The sequence below is a fragment of the Geospiza fortis genome, unplaced genomic scaffold (assembly GCF_000277835.1).
Source record: "Geospiza fortis unplaced genomic scaffold, GeoFor_1.0 scaffold486, whole genome shotgun sequence".
Classification (NCBI taxonomy): Eukaryota; Metazoa; Chordata; class Aves; order Passeriformes; family Thraupidae; genus Geospiza; species Geospiza fortis.
The window spans coordinates 915,646-935,185 of NW_005054417.1; the positions used below are offsets into that span (position 1 = coordinate 915,646).

A 19,540-nucleotide genomic window follows, 5' to 3' on the forward strand; every position below is an offset into this window, starting at 1 on the left:
ATGGTCTGATGGAAAATATATATTTATAGATATGTACACATACACACACACACGCATGCACACTCACACATATACACAGAAAGTAAAACATAATGCACCCTGCTTAAATGTATTTTGTTTGGAGTGATTTGTCTATCAAAGAAAAAAAAAAAAAAAAAAAACAAAAACCAAACAACAAAACATTCACAGTTCCTCAACAGTAGTTAAAATTCCAGGTCAGCTACTGATAATGAATTATTTCCCCTGTACTTGCATGAGGTAGACATCCCAAGAGGGTAAAGAAAACGGAACATTATGAAAAACGCGTTAAGTTTTTTTCCTTTTCTGAACAGAAGGCCCCTTTCTGTTTGGTTCTTCAGGCGACGCAGACAACTTACTCGACGACACTTCCTGTGGTGACCTGCCCGAGCGCTCCGACATCTCCGACCTGCCTTCCTGAGAGTACGATGGAGACGAGAAGCCGTGCGTTCCTCCCCCTTCTCTCAGGAAGGCAGAAGTGGAAGGCTGCGGTTCGGCTTCGTGTCTTCCCTGAGAACTAGTGGGCTGCTGCGAGACAGTTTTATGGGGGCAGTTAGCCACCATGTGCATGATGCTCTGACAGTAATGGCACTTCTTTGGCTGCGGAGGTAGACTACATTCTTTAGCGTGGTGGTCGAGGCCACCGCAGTTGTAGCATCTAAAACAAAACAGAGACAGAGACGGGGTTATGCAAAGCAGCGTCCAGCGGGAAGGTTTCTTGCGGGCCCGGGCCCGGCCCCACTAGAGGGCACCAGATCTCCAGCCATCGCCGCCCCGCTGTCCCTGCGAGCCCCGGCACCCGCGTCCCGCAGTCCCGCGCCGAGCGGGGATGCTCCGGCTCGGCCGCTCCCGGAACCAGGGCCCGAGGGACGCGCTGTCCCAGGGCCCGGCATTATCCCAGGGTCCGGCTCTGTCCTAGACCCCGGCACTGTCTCAGGGTCTGAATCTGTCCCAGACCCTGGCACTGTCCCAGACCCTGGCACTGTCCCAGACCCCGGCTCTGTCCCAGGGCCCGGCTCTGTCCCAGGGTCCAGCATTATCGCAGGGCCCGGCACTGTCCCCAAATCCCGACACTGTTCCAGACCCTGGCACTGTCCCAGGGCCCGGCACTGTCCCAGGACCCGGCTCTGGGCCAGTGGGGACACAGGGTCTGTAATGGCACTTAGGGGGTCGATTCAAAATAAGCTCAGCATAGCCCCGACAATAATCATGAATCTGTGTGTGTGTGCTTCCTCTCAGAACTCCCAGCCCACGTACACGGGGCTGTGGCCGCGGTGCCGCTTTCCGTGGGATGCGCTGCCGGGAGCCCAGGGCTGCAGAGGCCCCTCCAGCCGCACGGACACGGCTTCTCCCACACTTCTCAGAAATGGCTGAAGCCCACAAAACCTCTTCTATTTAACCTTGTTAGCCGGGGGAGTCCTGAAGAACTCTCCAGCAATTCCTTACTGAATCCTTTGTAACACACACCAGGAACACCAGTTATTGGATTACATTATTCTAACATACAATACAAAGAAATAATTACACGCCTTTGGCATGGTGACCTTATGGGCACCACTGAGTTTTCAACTTTGGCTGCTTTTGTGTGGTTTCTGTTTCTTTGTTTTATAAAACTTGCACTGAATGCATAGACATTTCATTTCTAATAATCAAACATTACTGGAAAAAACAAAACATGGTTTTTTTGGTTTTTTTTCTTTTGCATTCCCTTAACCACCAACCAATTAAAAACAATTATTTCACAATACTTAGGTCTGTGGAGTCAACTTAAGGATTAAAAAAAAGACTGTAACTATAACTGAACAAAATAGAGCAGTGTGCTCTGGATCAAGCCCACATAAAGATATGTTACATTTTCAGATTCCTGAAAAGTAACAAAGCACCATTTGACTATTTCACCTAGGATTTAGTAGACCCTACTAGTTTATACAATATAAAGAAGTTTAATCCAAGCAAAGCTTATGTATAACCAAAGTCTCACCTATGGAATTTGCTGTAACTTGCAAAGAAATGCTATTGATAAAACCCGTGTAATTTTTTAAAAAAGACTGCAAATATCAACATTTGTAATTCCACTCCAAGAAACAATCCCTGGCACCTCCCACTTCACATCTCTTCATCACTAGTAGCAAGATACCAACCATACCTTCATTTCCACAGACAAATGAAAAAACAGCACAAGTTGCTCATGGCATGCTGCATGCCATCATGTCCTACAAGACTGACCAGTAATTTACAGAAGTTAAATAATGAACAGAACTTCATTATCCTTTCAGAAATCGTTGTGATTTATTGTTGTGTCTTCCCTAAAAATGAGTAAGAAGAAACCAAGCCCAGTACAATGAACTCTGCACTTCTACAATAACACATTTTAGGTTCCATTTTGATGTCAGCACTGCACTGAAGTTTGATGTGATTTTTCGGTGGAATTTGAAGACTGTGCTTACACTACTCTATCTGCATATACTACAGACTAACCCATGAAGACAAACACAGTCTAACAAAACTTCCCTTGAATCACAAAGAAAATAATATGTACCAGCCCCATTATCACTTAGTATTGATTTCCCTAGCACAGGAAGGGAAATGACATACTAAGTACATTGTAAAATCCAAACATCCTGATCTAAGACCAAAACATCAAGCTTTTTTCTCCTATAGTTAAAAAAATAATTTTCAAGTTATTGAACATTATCCCTCTGACTACTTTTTGCCAAATCATTGCAAGTATTTTCAAATTACTGACCCTCACTTGCCAGTATGTTCAGCATTAAGTCTTCCTAACTGGCATTCAGCTGTGTTTCCACCACAAGCTTTCTAAATACCTTCTGAAAAAAGTAGTAAGGAAATAAGCCTTGCAATTAGAGAAATGAAACAACAGCAGCAAGTAAAAATCTTTTAAGTGTTTTACTTTCTCCCCTTCCAATAAATACATCTAAGGATTCACAGATGTGGTACTGATTGTAATTTAGGTTACATTAGAGAATGATGTTTATTATTACCTTTGTCATTGGTTTCTAACAGTGTACTTGCCCCTGTGATAAATGCATTATAACACAGTATAGGATAGTGCACACAGCATAGGAGTGTGCAGACATTTTGGAAATTGTGATTTTTATCTTAATTCAGAATATGGAATTTTATGGCTGTGAATGCATCAGCACATTTCTCCTTTAATATCACATCTGCTTAGAACAGTTTTAAAAAAAGAAAAAAGTTTGAATATAGGGTAAAGGGCCTCAGTAGCAGGATAGGCAGTAGCCATGGACAAATCAATTTAATCAGTCACTATGGGATGCTCTGTGTTATCCAATTCCGTGGACCATTTCACCTCACCAATTGGCAAAAAACCTGCTGTCAGGGCCCCTGCTTCCACTCACGCAGCCTCTGTCACCCTTTGCATATATACTCAATCAATACATCCTATTTGCAAAATATTGTAATTCCTTGCAACTATTTAAATTTTCACAGAAATGTCACTGTAAAAGAAAAACTCTGTCAGAAGCAGTTGTGATTAACCTCTGATTTGGTTTTTTGGGGATGTTTTTTGTTACCAATCAATTCAAGCATCTGGGTAAAGTGTCACATTAGAGTATATATGTGCCAGCCAGGGTGTGACTGGACTTATAGAGGAGGGTGATATTTATTCTGTTCTTTTAACTATTTATTCATTCATTGTCAATCTCTCTTACCAGGAGAACAGATCACACCTCACTCTGAAACGCCTTCCCTTTCCAAGGGATTTATCCCAAAATGGAAGTGGTCAGCCACCTCAGAGCTCACAAATGACAGCATGGCACCATCCCCAGGCATTAAGGTATGGCATTAACCCTTTCATCCTGAGTGCTTCAGCCCTTTGCTCCTCTCTGCTGCGTGTTCTTACGTTACAACATCACAAAAGCCGAGCACGATGTGCACATGGGAGCTCACACATTCACATCTCCACCTACATACACACACAGAACAATACACAAGCTGATCCTGCCATGAAAACTGACCAATTCTCATTCCACTCTGCTCTCAGAAACTCCAGATTAGTGCAACCATAGCAAGTATCTCTTCTCTTCTGAAGCACCACGGAAAGAATGTGTGTTAGCTTGAACACAAGTTTATATGTAAATTCTACCGTGAGATGAATAAAACACAAAAAGCCCTTAAATGTGCAATTATAATAGAATCAGCACTTACAAAGAACAAAAGTAAGAAGGATTTGTTAAAATAGGATTGTCTTTCTCACAGTAGGCTTCCATGATTTGCTAGCTAGCTTCAGGCTCAAAAATATAAAGAGATGGCAATTATCCTAACAGGAAATCCTTTCTTCTCTACAGCAGTGACAGGAAGGTGAATCAGGGTGATTTTTTTATATAAAAAAGATGAACATCTTAATAGAGGAACACCTTGAGGAACTTGTCTAGCATTATATTTCAATACTCTCAAAAAAACCATAACAATAATACCTACTAATGAAGAAAGAAGAGAGCATATAACAAGGTTAAGAAAACCTCCTAAATTCTCTTTCACTATGGATTTGTGATTGCACAAAACTATACATATTAAAGGAAACATGAAGAAGCAGAAGTGTACAGATTGCGACATAAAATATGCTGTATTAATTGCAAAAAGCTGATGACTGAAATTGATTAGAAATACTCAATTTCACAACCAAATAATATCATCTAGTCTTTAGCCTTTTTTCCTTCTTCCAGGAATCAGATACTCCTACTCAGGAAGCACACTCCAGCCCTAAACTTTTTAAAACAACAACACCCTTGCCTTGCAAACACGTTTTCCACACTAACAACTCAGATGGGTTAAGCAGCACTAGGTAAACACAACTGCTTGCTTCTTTGAGCTGTTTTATAATATAATTTAAATGATAATCCAATACATATGACAAGTAGAGAAAAATATGTGTAACCCCAGACTGTTATCTGTTGAGAGAAAAAATGCAAAATTACCCTAGTGACTGACTTGGGGGAGGAAAGGCAGGGAATAAGGGGTTAACATCTAACAGGGATAGGAAAGGGAGGGAAGGGGGTACACTCAGAGGAAGACTAAAATAATTCACCAGGATATACCCCACACCAATTCCTCTTTTGTTATTCCTTTCTGAATGCTATCAGACCACAAAAAAAATGATTCTTGGCTAACAATACTCCATCTTGCAACATTAATGCTTTGAAAACGGCATGGAATCCTAGCAGCGTGTGCACACGAGATGCTGTTACAATACACTGAATGCAACTGTGCAGTTAAAGCACAAAGGAAATGTTTAAAATTGTACCTAAATGTGTTGTCCTTTTCAGCCATTACTTTCACAATATACCTAAAGAAAGGCAGATGGAACAGGCAGAAGATCGCTTCAATTATTCTATTTTGTAAATGGCTGTAAAGGGAAGTTAAACTATCCATGATCTAACAGAAAAATGGGTCTTAGACATAACTAAGATTTCCTCTGTTTAAGGCTTAGTGACTTGTCTTGAAAATAAGACCATGAAATACAAAGGGATGCTTCTCACTACCTGGATGTGACATTTAAAAAAGCTCAGGGTGCTTGCTCAAGTACCACCTGGGACAAGTGAGAAAGACCTCCCACACCTCAGCAGGTGTTGGAGGATCCTCAGAAAGGATCTTCCGGACTACTGAGGATGTGCTAATTTCAAGTTGTCTTTGCTGCAGCCTGAAAAGCCAGGTTGGATGGGACTCTAAACAACCTGGTCCAGTGGAAGGTGTTCCTGCCCGTGGCAGGGGAGGTTGGAACTAGATGGTCTTTAAGGCTCCTTTCAACCCACAGCATTTTGGTGAGCTGACAAGACACACAGAAGATGAGTGGAATGTACACTCTGCTTGTGCCCTCTGACAGGGAAATGGATGGGATGTTTCTGCTCACAAGTGCATTGCTGGGGTTTTTCACCACTCTGGTTATCAACCTTTAATTCTTAAGCTGTAGCTGAATGCAGGAGAGAATACAGCCAACTTTGAAAACACTCTAAACAGGTATTAGAATTAAAAGTAGTGAATACTGAAATACTACTGAAATAATAATTAAGGTCATGTGAAATTATCTTGTTAAATAAACTAGAGAAAGGAATATTTACAATCCTCATCAGAGCATTTATGGCTTGTCCATCAAGCAGGCTTACAATGAGGAAGAAAACCTCACTAGCATCTCATCTATCAATCCATGGGAAAAAATCAGTTTAATTTTAAAACTGTAAGTATTTTTAATCAAGAATGTTGTAAAACAGCGTATTGTCGATGCAGAAAATGGCACACTGGTGCCACATTTAGATTTGTGTTGGTCCTGTGAGTATTTGCTACCCTGAACAACTTCTTCATGCAAAACACTGTGCAGAGGCAACATGCTGGGAAAGTTAATTGCAGGCTGGCATTCTTCAGTGAAATTCAGTTAGAAAATTTCCTGTGCTTTACTAGCTTTTTGAGGTATTTAACAGGAATATAATTTAAAAAAAGATAACCTCTTAAATAAAAAAAAAAGATGAAACACAATAAAAATTCTCACCCATCTATTTGTCCTGTGAATCCTACAACTCATGATAATGTACTAGAGATCCAAGACTTTCAGTTTTGTGAGTAAAACAAGGTCCCTCCTTTTTTTCAAGCTTGCCTTCTTTCATTTTACAGATAGCCCCATGACGCTGACACAAACCCGCACTGTCTGCGAGGCTTCCAATAACACAGGGTGGAATATTGATGATGTTTACTCTTGTTACAAATAAATAAATAAAAATGCTCTGTTGTAAACTCATCAGATCGACTAGTTTTCTGTGGTTAGTTCTAAATCAATCTGTTTTCCCCAGTGTATCACAGAAGTAATATCAATAGGTTACGGTCTTTTGTTGCTCGGGTTTCCCCTCCCCCTTCCCCCCAACAAAGAGGCTGACAAACAACGTGGGACATTTGCCTGATAAATCAGGCCTCTCAGGATACAATTTAGCTTAAGTTCATGAGGAAATAAAATTGTTTAAAATCTGCTAATACAATTTTACTGGAAGGTGATGGGGTTTGTTTTGGGTTTTTTTTACAACCAAGAGCAACAACGGAACAGAAAGGTGGTTCAAAAAGCACAAAATGCATCTTTTTCTCCACAAAAATGGAAAGGACTACAGAGACAGAAGATGTTAAAAAATAACCTCAACGACATCGTTTCCCTTCTTCCTTTCCACTAAACCTTATCTCTACTATCCACTCAGCTCCCTTTACAGGCATGGAGGAAAATTATTTTTCACACAAGCACACAAAAATCCTTAAGAAATGCATCCTCATGGAGGAATGATTTGGATGCATTTTCATTTATTACAACAAAAGGGTTTTCTTTATATTAAGAGCTAAAAAGTCCTGAAATAACAATTTACAAAGTGAAGTTTTGTTTCTAAATAATATGAAAGATGGTTTTGCTCCTATAGTATCAATATAGCATGAAAAGAATGTGTATATTTTAATGGTTTCAACCCATCCAGATAAAGCAGATACAAAATCAGCGATGGTTTAAGGAAGTTATGTTTTAAACAGCCATATATCACACATTTCAAACATGAAATGATTTCAAAGCAAGTCTACTACTTACTGTTAATCTTTTTGCCCTATGAAACCACACACACAAATACTCTCAACCACAAATTTCCCTTGTAAGCTTTAATTTCTGTGGTAATAATAAAAGAATCCAGTTTTTCAACAAGAACAGCTCTGTATGCAGTAATTCTTTTAAAAGTACGTATTTTCCACAGTTCCTGCTGGTGGTGGCAAGGCTGCCTGGGCTCTGTTTTGGGCACTGCTGCTGCGTGCACCCAGGTGTGCAGCGCTCTGCCAGAGCCAGCTGGGGTGGCCAGGGCTGAGCAGACCTCACTGCCTGTGCCTGAAAGCACTGCTGCGTGCCCCTGTTTACAGAAGCCTGCCTCGGTAACACTAGAAGCCTTTCACAGAGGCGGCTTGAGCCTCCTGGCCATGTGGATAAGGATGCACGCTGCATAAAACCAGCTCAACTCTTTCTGGGTCAGTGAGGTGCTGGTCATGAGCTAAGAGGCATGCCTGACCTTATCTGCCTCTCAGCAGAGCTGGTTCCAGGGTTTCCACATCCACTGATCAGTTAATCCACAGATGAGATAAAAAGGCAGTAGGTAACTGGGAATCAGTTGTTAAAAATTGCCTTTTCAATTTTGTTCCTTATTTCATCACTAACATTAGCAGCAAATACAACAAATACAGCAAGTGCAAGTGACGCCAACTCACAGCAGCAGGAAACAGCAAATGGCATCCTGGCAGTAGACTGGAGCACTGAGGAAAGCCACAGTAGAGAAAGAGGAGGAAAAAGGTTGTTCTGGAAGTTCATAACCTATTCTTCCTCCCCAAATACCAGCTGTGAGTGGTATGACTTTAGGTATCTCATATAAATCAGTTTCATGCACAAAGTTTCAGAAATATCTGGTGACAGGAGTATGGACTGACTTAGATCCTGGCCTTGAAATGGATTCTCCTATTACATGCCCTGAGTTAGATGGCCTGCATGAATACAGGTTTCATAACTGTTAAGGATTGCAGGATTTAACCAGCAGCTCACATTTTCATTTCATTCTTCAGAAGCAAAGGGATGGTTACTGTCTCTATGACACACTCTCTATGAGGAGACCATGCCAGCAACCTCTATAGGGGTTCTTTCAGAGCTAATGGCACTGATAAAGTCATGTCACATGAATCACATGGAGGGCTTCCCATCAGGGCATCAAACATGGTGCTTGGTTTTGCTTGAAATAGCACCTATAAGTTCATACATTCAATACCTACAAGAACAATTAAATAATTCAGATGCTCTATAGCCACACTTTAATGGTAAGGCAAATCTGCATCACTCTGACTGCACTGACTGAGAAAGGAAGCAGTCACCTTATTCACTTTTCTGAACTTGCACCTTAGGATGTCTAAAATGGACTAGCTTCATATATTGACATTGTTACTAAATGGCTGGGCTGAGCATTTTCTGTAACACATTTTTAAAAGGCTTTCAGTATCTTGAAAAAAAAAATTTTGCAACTTTCACATTAAAATGCGGAAGCAACAGTAAAGCGTGAAAAGAGGATTTCGGCTGCAACAGGATTAAGCCTTGTATGTTAAAGCTTTTAATTCCCACCTGAGGCAGGTATTCTTGTTATCCCACACTGCCTGATCCCTGAGCATTAAAAGAGAAATAATGCCTTTTTCTACTATTCTGCCCTACATCACCACTGGATTTATACTCATCATTTATTCTCACTATTAATTGTGTACATAAGAATAGAAAGCAATTTATGCATATAAAAATTATCGTTAATTCAGAATTTGGTGTTTCCTCTTTCCTTGTTTGGCCTCAGGATGGCAGATCTCATGCACATGTTTAATACTCATATCTCTGAATTTTGTTAATTCTGTGTACAGTTAAAAATAATGGAACATAAATAGTTTCACTATATGTTGTAAACTAGATCACTTTATCCTCTTGGCTGGGATTATTTAGATTAAGTGATATCACTGCAGTAAAATTATAACAATGAAGTTAATAAAAGTTTTCTAAAATATTGCTAGTTCCCAGAAACAGAGCATCTTAATGGTCTTAGTTCTGATGTCAGTCACAAGGGCATAGATCCAGAGCAATTTTGATGACTTCATTGAGCTTATTTTCTGTTATCTTTAATAATGTAACACAGAAAATTTCCCACTGTGTACAAATTCTGAAAAGTCACACAGCAGCAGCCAAGGCTGGTTGCAGAGGTCAGGCTGGTACAAGCTGTGAGGCCACACAGCAATGTAGGCTGAAGCTCCTTCATTCCACCTGTAAATTTGTGTTTGCTGGTTGATGGAACATTTGAAAGCAGAACACAGCATAAATCACAAAGAAAACCAAAGAATTGTGGCAAGAGTGGAGGAGTAATGTATCTTCTGCCCATTTTTGCTCAGCCTTTAAGCCTAAGAAAGAATTAATTATCTCAAAATTAAGGACATTTATAGGCCAAGGATCAGCTTTTCTGGCAGGACTGATGAATTCTGAATTAGGAGATTTGATAAAATAGGAACCCTACACTTTAAAAAAATGTTTGAAAGCAAAGAACAATTCAGATAAGAGCACCCCAGTTGTGATCATGGCAGGGGAAGATCAGATTACAAGTGGACATTGAGTAAAGCTGCCACAGGAAAACACAGTGGATATGCTCACTGAACATAGCAAAACCAACTTCCTGTAGTTTTGATCAGAAATTCACATCCAAGCCACAACTCCAACTATGAAAGCCCTGAATATACAAATTTGAAAGCAATCACAAACCAGAGGAATGATTAATGTCAGCATCATGTCTGTGTTTTAACAATTCATTTATACTCTGAAACAGCGCTCTAGTTATCCAGTAGCACTCACTGTGCAAGGCAGGAACACTGTACATTAAGAGTGGAAGTGCACGGAGGCAGAAAGGGCAACACATTTTAATGCAAGCCCAAAAGTTGTTAGTGATAAATCAAGACCACTGGTTGGGGTGGAAGAAGGCATGTGTGTCTCTGCAGTCACTCAGTGAAGGGTGCAAAGGCCACAGGAAAGAACTGGGGAATGGTTACAAGGGGATTGGTTACATGTTCTTCCAATTTGGAAGGAAAATCTTGACTTCCAGTAAAATAGAGGATTACTCAGTTATGCTGGTAGCCTGTCTGCTCTCCTCAGATCCCAGGCTCTGGGGCACATTAGAATACACAGAAAGGTGACTGTGACATACTGCAGGGGCTAGGAATGGAACATATAACATCAAATCCATAGGACTTCATTAGCCCTGACTGAAACTCAGCTTCTTCCTGCTTTAATGATTATTTACCATACTGCCACAAGGTTATGGAGACAATTCTTACTATTCATTGAGCTGTTAATTATTCTAGTGACAGATCTACTGCAGGAAAAATTGAGAGTATCCTTCTGCCACAAGACCTTAAAATATCACAGCTGGGGCAGCGGATTTGAACTCACAGCTAGACAGCAAACTGAATTTCTTTTTTTTTTCATTCTGGATAAACACTGAGTGCCTGAGGAAGGAGGGAGCTCTCTGGCAGGCAGTGTGAGGGAGCACAGCTTCTCAGCATCAGGCTGGAGCAGGGCCCCGCCATCCAGTCAGTGTCCTCCAGTGGCAGTGTCCTTTCCCACAGCTGCTCCTGAGAGGTGGGAAATCTTAGTGAGTGCAATAACAAATTGTACTGGGTGTGGGTGCTGGGTAACTGTATCACTGCACCACTGGAAAAACCAAACCACCAGCCTTAGGAGCTGCTTCGTAGCTGAACTCTCCACCCTCTGCACCTGATGGAATCTCACAGTCTCCATCACTGCCTGTCCTTGTCAGGTACAGTCTCCCCCATATCTTGTGCTGCTTCCATCACTGGGTGTAATGTGCTTGCAACTGGTCACTGACCCTTGTTCCACAACGAGTGAAGACGAGAAACCTGGATGTCTTACCTACAACCTACTAATCCTCCTTCAAAAGGTTGAACAACCATCTGAAGATTACAGCAATCTCCTGATGGAGGGCAGATTTGCATCCAAACTTGTCTTTCACACTGGGGAAGGTATGTGGTGAACTGGGGGACCTTTTGAGTAGGTTAGAAGTGTGCTCACCGGCTTGGGCCATACAAGTGAAGAGGAGAGCTCAGAAGCCAACCTGGTAATTCCTGAGCGACTCAGCTGTAGAAGCTAGAGCACAGAGTTGCTGCTGTCCAGTAAAAAACCCAGCTGACACAAGACACAGACAGCAAGTTAAATTTGACATTTGAGTCTCTTGGCAGCACCTAAACATCAAATTTAGGAACCAAATGCCTTTTGTGAGGTTGGAAATAGTCACACCTGAACAGGGTTAGCCATAGAAGACAAGGGACCGGACCTTTAGAAATCTGTCACTTCCTACAATATTCCTGGATACTTCCAGGAACAAATCAATTGTTTATTAAACCAACCTCTCTCTTGAAAACCTAAAAGGACTTTGCTCATAAGCAAGATCCCTTTGGCTCTTCTCCTTACAAACCTTCTACCCAAAATATCCAAAATTCCTGGAAATACACAATCCCATATAACCACAAAATGAAGGGAAACTGTGTCTGCCACCCAGGACTCTGGATTTCAAGCACAGCCCACAAACTTCCCTTAGGAAAAGTCTCATCCTTCCCAGGCTCAGAAGCTGGTGACAGAAACTTCCTTCTCTGTCACAGGCAGCCTGTGTGACACAGTTAGGTATAATCAAATGCTTACAGGTATTTAAATGCCTAAGACCCACTGACTTCAGAGCTAAGCAAGGTCCTCATAGCTTAGAAGATCTGAGTCTGTGCCCCTCAGGATTATATCTGGTACATCAAGGAAAGTAATGGTACAACAAAGTACAACCATATGGTGATCAGGCCGCAAATTGCCATTCACTAGTGCAGGAATTAAGCACATCCTGAAAAATGCATAAAATACCTGATTTTGAAACTGTTCTCTTTGTTACAGCTATTTCACCACTGTCCAACTATTATCATGAAAAGTCATAGACAAGTTGTGAAAAGTAATTTCAATTACATCAGAAACATTACACAGAAAATGAGGGCTATCATGACCTTAATTGGACTTCACATAAATGCTGAAATCGCCTCCACAAGTCCCTCTTGGCAGGCAGCACAGATTTGAGAATAAGATGAAGAACGCACACACTTTCTAAACGATGAAAAAATCTAAACTAGAATTTCCTCAATAAGCTACTGTGCTTAGATTTCATTCCAGTTTCCTGCAAAGCTTTGCACAGTGAGTGCCACCACTGCTTGCTGTCTTGGCAGCATCAGGAGCAGTTCCCAGGGTGTCCTTCTGTTTTCATACTTTGTACTGCAAAACAAGCCAGCAACAGTGTGCTGTGCCAGGCAGAATGCAGGGAGTGTCAGGGACCCTGCTCCAATGCTGCAAACCATCCAGAACCATCAGCAAGTCACCAGGACTCCAGCTCAACTATTTTGCATTGCATTCACAGCTTTTCCTTGGGTAATGTAAAAATAAGTGGAAGATAATTACTGAGTAAACAGCCTCCTTTCCAAGAAGAATGCCTCCAAAGGCATATAAACTGCTTTCAAAAACTGCTAAGGATGATCCCTGTGATGATCCATGCAGTCACTAAAATGCTAGCCGATTTTCAAAGGAAAAAATTTCAGTTAATTCACTTACTTTTTTTCCCCCTATTTGTAGCATTTATTTAGCTTGCTTCATATCACACCTCCAGTTTTGAGACAAAATCATAAATCATTGCATTGGCACAACTGTGGGTGTGATAAACACTGTCAGGAGGTGGGAGGGAGTAGATTAAGCAATGCAATTTCCATTGTCCTCAAACACTCTTGCAGAGAACTACAATGTGGAACAGGCACACTGTCTGGGATTTACCCCTGGTCACAGCACACACATGGCTTTCACACAAATCTATACTGGATTTCTATCTGGATTCGTGAATTTGTCAATATCATAATATTCCATCTGATCCCCACCAGTAGGTGTGTGTATGTGAAGAGTGGATGAAAGAATCACACACTCCGAGTCTAGGCAGAAGATGCAGATGTTCAGCTTAGCTTTTTGTGGCTGTGGCTGAATTTCCTTTCAGTTAGAGACAATGAGCTGGAAAAGAACTTAACTGACAAAAAGTAGCTGAGCTGTGTGCTTTGAGTTAAATACACTCTAAATATAGTGCACAGAGATGCCTAACGTCCCTCCTCTAAGGAAATAGGTTTTTACACCATTCTTTTACATGTTCTCCATAAATCAACCAGCCCCATTTCAGGCTAACTAATGCTTTTTTATGAACTGTCCCTCCACTCACGCAGAGCATAGCTGGGGCATTTCCCACTTCATGCTCATGCGAGTTGCAGCTGGACATATGCTTTTACTAGCAGCCTGACTATTTTCCTTCTACCCCTTCACAGGTTCTGCCTTACTGTGTTATTCTTTCTTCATTTTCCTACCACTGCAATGCTTCATGTGGAAGCACTGCACCTGTCAGGGCTCAGCAAGAATAGTTCTCTATTTTCCTTTTGAGGCTATTGTTAAGGCAGGGCTTGAGTAAAAAGCTCCTGCTCATGGACAGACGAGCAGCTAAAAAGGGATAGGAGAAGGGAATGTCAATGGTTTGTCACCAATTACATGAGATGACTTCTCAGCTCAATTTATTGTGCCTGTAGTTACCTCAAATTCAGTGGGGAGGAAATCTTTGAGAGGAGCTTGGCAACTTTGACATGTCTCTCAAATTTACAGTATTGTAAATTTGTAAAATTACTGCATGTTTCAATAATCATGGCTATGATTACAGGACTGATGCATATAGTCAGAAACTCAAGTGTCATGTTCTAGGTTTCCTGTCTCTGCAAGAGAGATGAAAAGGCAGCACGGAGGGGCCATAAGGGTGGGTCAGAAAGCTGAACAACTGAGTAAGAAGAGGGATAAACAAGAAGAGGGTCATCCACACCAAGCCCCTCATTAAAGGCTAGGGAGGACATCAGCAATGGCACTGTCTCACCTGCTGGAAAAGCCTGGAAGGCACAAAGCAACTGTTCAGCCCTGGTGAGGCTGATGCCAATCCTTCTGCAGCATGCTCAGGAGGATGTGTATCCCATCACAGCAGCAGTGCACAGCTCAGCAAGGAGGAAGCTCAGAATGGCATGAGCTGAAGGCCCTCCCATGTGAGCCTGCTGACACTGCCAGGATAACTGCAAGTCCGCTGGTCTTATGGTATGCAAGTTTAATTGTTTAACTTCAGGAGCAGAATTAACTTCTGTTCCACTACTGAACTCACAATTCATGGTCAAAGGCAGCCAAGATGGCCAGGTCATCCAGGCAACACTCGCTCCGTTCTGAGGAATGCCTTGAACACCTCTGCAGCAACAATAGTCTATCCTCACTCTGTAAATTACCTTAGCTCTTTACCATGGATTTAACTGCTCAAATGCTTGTCTTACAGACAGCTTTGAGAATAAATTATTAACTTTGATACTCATTCAATAACAATTTTGATTTTTACTGAAGAGTGGGACACCATAGAGGATGTTTGGGTTCCCTTAAGTATGTCAAAGCTGAGACAAAGCACCTGATTTCTGCAAAATGCTGGGATAATTCCCATGCCTTATTATACTCAATGGCATAGAAGTTAACAGGCCAACATACCTGTTGACATACCACTGCCTCTCTAGAGCAAAATTTTTTTAGAGGTTGTTATCTGTCATGGTTAACTCTGCTACTATCTAAGTACTTTGGTGGCTCTGAAAGCAGAATGCTTTACAACAGAATACACCTATATGTATCAATATCCCTTTTACCTTCAATGTCCAGTTTGAAGTTTTGAGGTTTTCATGCCAGAAATGCTGGTGTCAACATTTCTAGGGCCTCTAATGATTTCTGCTGCTACTGAATCCAGCCTCTAATATTACTGTGCCTGTAAATTACTTGGAGTAAACAATATTCTACTGCAATTCTAGTTTGTTGACAGGATTAAAAAAAATTTCAGGAAAAAAATCTGCATTTGGAAATAGTACTTTAAAATTATCTAAATGCTACCACTCTATATCTTTGAAAGAGCATCAATACCAAATGTGCTTACCACACATCTTAGGTGACTTGCCGCGTGCGTTTAGAGTGGTGCTCCCTTCGGTCTGGCTCCAAAGTTAAAGCATCTGAAGTGTAAATTGTGTGTGACACAGCCAAGGAAACCCACTTTACTTTAACCTTGTTAATGGCGAGCCAGATGGAACCGCTGAGGCCACCCATTGTTCGGGTTTGCATTTTTTTGTAATGCCATGGTGTAGGTCCATAGGGCCTCATGAATTCCCCTCCTCTGAATATATACTGTGCTGTTAAAGGCACTGAAAGGATCAAGCTCTGCTCTGAGAGCAGCTGGCTTTGTATTTTTTTAATGGTTGTTAGCAGCAGCAGCAGGTCCATTCTACTCCCCTATTCTTCCTCTGCCCTTCTTAAAATCCTGATCTGTTGGTTCTTGAGGGAAACCAAACTCTAACTCTGACCTATATAGCACATCATACATTACCTCAGAGTCATTACCCCAAATATTCATCAAAAGCCTCAGATTCTCCCTCCCTTGCAGCCTCAGATGCTGCCCCAGCAGTTCTTAATCACACAAGTAATCATCACTGACTTCATCAACAGTCAGGTTGTAATTTCTTTCCTACCAAACCCAGGTAACCTGTGAGCGCATCATTTTTGTTAATGACCATTGCCTTCTGAAAATTTGGTCAAATTTCCCTGTCTTGACCTCTTTTGTGCCTTTAAGATGAAAAAGGAAGTAAGAGGAGTTTGAGCAAAGACAGCCCACAGCCAATGACTCAGCCTGAGAAATAAGGGGATGCTGGCAAATTGCTACATGCCAAGACCCGTTTGAACAGCATTTGTGATGTAGAAGATGATACCTCGCAGTGCCAGTGCAATGATACAGAATTGTCAAACATTTGCTGATGAAAAGCTGCAACACATGACTTAACAGAGGTAATAGAAAACCCATGAGACTACAGCTGGCTGCCTAGCAGGTTTCCAGTTGCTGTGCAAGAAAACATAATTTTGGGAGAGAGGAGTACTGTTCTCCCAGTCTACTCCAGCTGTGGTGCAAGCTGTTCTGCACAGGATGAGAAAAGCACAAAGCCATCTCTCCAGCCCTTCCTACCCAATGGGCCTGACATCAGGAAAGCAAACTGCATCTCAGGAAAAGGAGGCAGCAGCCAGGAATTACTGAATTGCACCACTGAACACCAGACAATGTGCCTCCCTCTCTGCAGAGGACTTGACAGTGCAGTTAGCACAACCTGTGAATGGCACTAGAGGGACGCTGCAAACAATTATCTGTTCTTACAGAAACTGCACAAAGGCTTTGGCAACACTGAGGTTGGTCAGGCTATTAAAAGAGGTGAGAAACCATCATCAATACTTTAGAGCAAATTCCCTGATCTGTTCAAAGTGGTTTGCTTTTGCACTACACTGGCACAGCAAGGAAGGGAAAGAAATCCTACTACCTGATTCCCAGGCTCATCTGGTATAGGAGACACACTACTCATTGAAATATATTATACCCCTGCCATTCCCAGTTCGTCTGTGTGCCTTTAGGAAGGGGAGTCAGGAGGCACCTGAAGCTCAGCAGAGCTTAGCCTGCTCTAGGCATGAACTGGAGTAAATAATCAAGGACCTGATAATTTATCTTCTTTCCCCAAACTACTCTAGATGCTATCAAAAGAGCTGCTTCCACTGTTCTACAGACTCCCAAAAACCAGCAAAATTCCAGCCTCCACAGAGTTCCAGTAACCTGACACTAAAACTCTGGGGCAACCATGGCAGGCAGGAAAAGGGGAAGACCAATCTACCCCAATGTTCCCCAGGGACCAAGGGCAACCACAGGAGACACACCAGCAGGAAAGGCAGGACATGATAACTTCTGCTTTCCCCCACAAATGTCAAGTTTAAATTCTGTCCCTTGCCCCTTTATCTTCTACATAAATAGTAGGGTGCAACTTAGGAAAATTGTTTTTACTTGACTATTTCTTAATATTGTTGTGTTTAAAGGCCATCTGTGTGGTGATGCTGGCATAAGTGGGAGATGCTGCACAAGGCACAGAACTTTTATATTCACTGTGTTGTTAAAACCATTTCTATTTCTAAATAGTAAATTACAGGGGAGGGTTCAAAACCAAGTAAAGCTCTTTTTCCTCCAAGTAAACTATTTTTCACCTATTTCATAGTTCATGTATTGGACCTTCTTTTTACTAATAATTTTCCTTTGCGCATTGTAACAGTTCATTTTTGAAGGCCAAACTACCTTTAGTATATTTCCATTGTCTAAGAAAGTTATCTAGTTAACAGAATACAAATACTAGATAAAGTAAATAATAAAAAATAAGGCACAATTTGGAACTGATAAACTAACATTGCACTTCATTCACTTTTTATAATTTTCCTGTCTTCTCTATTTGCGGGATGCAAAGCTGTCATAAATATTTTGAGATTGGACAGGATTGATTGCCATTGCCTGCAGTTCTTATATCCTTTTTTCATGAACATTCTTTAGTCCTAAGTCCATATCTCAAAGCAAAAGCTGTTAATAACCCTGGACTGATGTGACACTCAGTACTTTAGCACCCTAGGATGGAGATTATGTGCCCCCCTTGATTTCAGCATGTTAAGCTTCCTTTAAGCTTTGTTTCTTTCAGAGGCAGCTGTCTGCATTTCCATACCTTACCCTGCCTCTTGCCTCCAGAGCTTAAATCACATGCATATCAGTTAGAAAAAAAAAGCTGCAAAATTATTTTTCCTATGAAGACTTGCAGAATTAATTAGTTCAGCTGGTAACTTTCCTCTGTTGATGATGATGACAAGAAGAAAACCATAAGCTGTCTTATAGAAAGGGAAGTCATCAATAAATCAGGACTTTAGTTGCCAGTACCACATTCTTTGTACAAAAGGAACTCTGAATAGCATTAGTATCACTCTAGAGCTTTACCGTAAATTAATTTTTTTTAAATGAACTGGTTGTTTTTTTGAAGTTTTTTAAGACACCTGTTCCATTTTCTTAGTAACAGAGGGTGATTGAAAGATTCACAATAATGCTAGTTTACTATCTCAACATTGCAAAATAGCATTTTATAGGTTACTTTTATACTTGAGCAGCACTTATAAATCCTTTGAAAACTCACTGAGTCCTAGCAATGACTAGGAAAATACACATACCTGGAAATACCAGGGAATATATATTTCCCTTTTTTTGGAAGCTTGGAAAACACAACATTGTAGACTGAGTTTCACAAAGTTACTGACACTTAGGTCTGCCTTCCAGCATTACAGTACTACTAACTTCAAGTGCTGCTTCTATATAATCCTTCCCATTTGGTGGGAAAACTTCCCTGGAAGATCTGTCATTAAGAAACCTGAAATATTAATTTTTTCTCTATGACATACCAACACTCTAATTGGAGCATGTGGTAAAATCAGATGGAAAGAATATGGTTTTCTGTTACTGTATGCGAAATTTATGTTATTTTTTCCCTTGTCATGAAGAATGCAGACTATAATTTTAGTACATTTAAGCTCCCAAGTGAACCTCTGAAACTGTAACACCCTTCAGATAATATGATTGATGTGAAATAGCAGAACACTGCAATGGGAAATGCTAGTTTCTGTATGTATCTCCAATTGCCTTCACATCGTTCACACCGCTTCAAACTAATGCAACAGAAGCAGAAAAAAAAAAGAAACAGATTGTTTGGCTGAAGCTGGCAGGGAAGGAAGAGCTGTGATGACACCACAGCTGACTCCTCCAAGCCTACTGCTTGCATTTTGCAAGTTTTGAGGAGCAGCTGCTGAAAGGCAGGAAGGGAACTGAGAAATGACCACTGCATACGTACTAAAACACCAGAGTGGGAGTCAGCAGTGAGTTAAGCCTGAGCACTGCAGCTTTTAAAGGCTGTTCCCCGGCCCCACAGGGACGTCAGGCACAGAGCTGAGGAATGC

The 19,540-nt window shown here is 41.2% G+C and overlaps 1 protein-coding gene across 4 annotated transcripts in view; it reads right to left on the reverse strand.

Moving 5' to 3' along the window:
* Nucleotides 1–223: 223 nt before the first annotated feature.
* The window catches only part of LIN28B (lin-28 homolog B), an 84,923-nt gene continuing 65,606 nt past the window's right edge, over nt 224–19,540 (reverse strand). For all 4 annotated transcript variants that reach the window (XM_031061585.1, XM_031061584.1, XM_031061587.1 and 1 more), the window contains exon 4: nt 224–676. In XM_031061585.1, the coding sequence (XP_030917445.1) occupies nt 307–676 (370 nt within the window). In that variant the 3' untranslated portion in view covers nt 224–306. The remainder of the gene's footprint in view (nt 677–19,540) is intronic.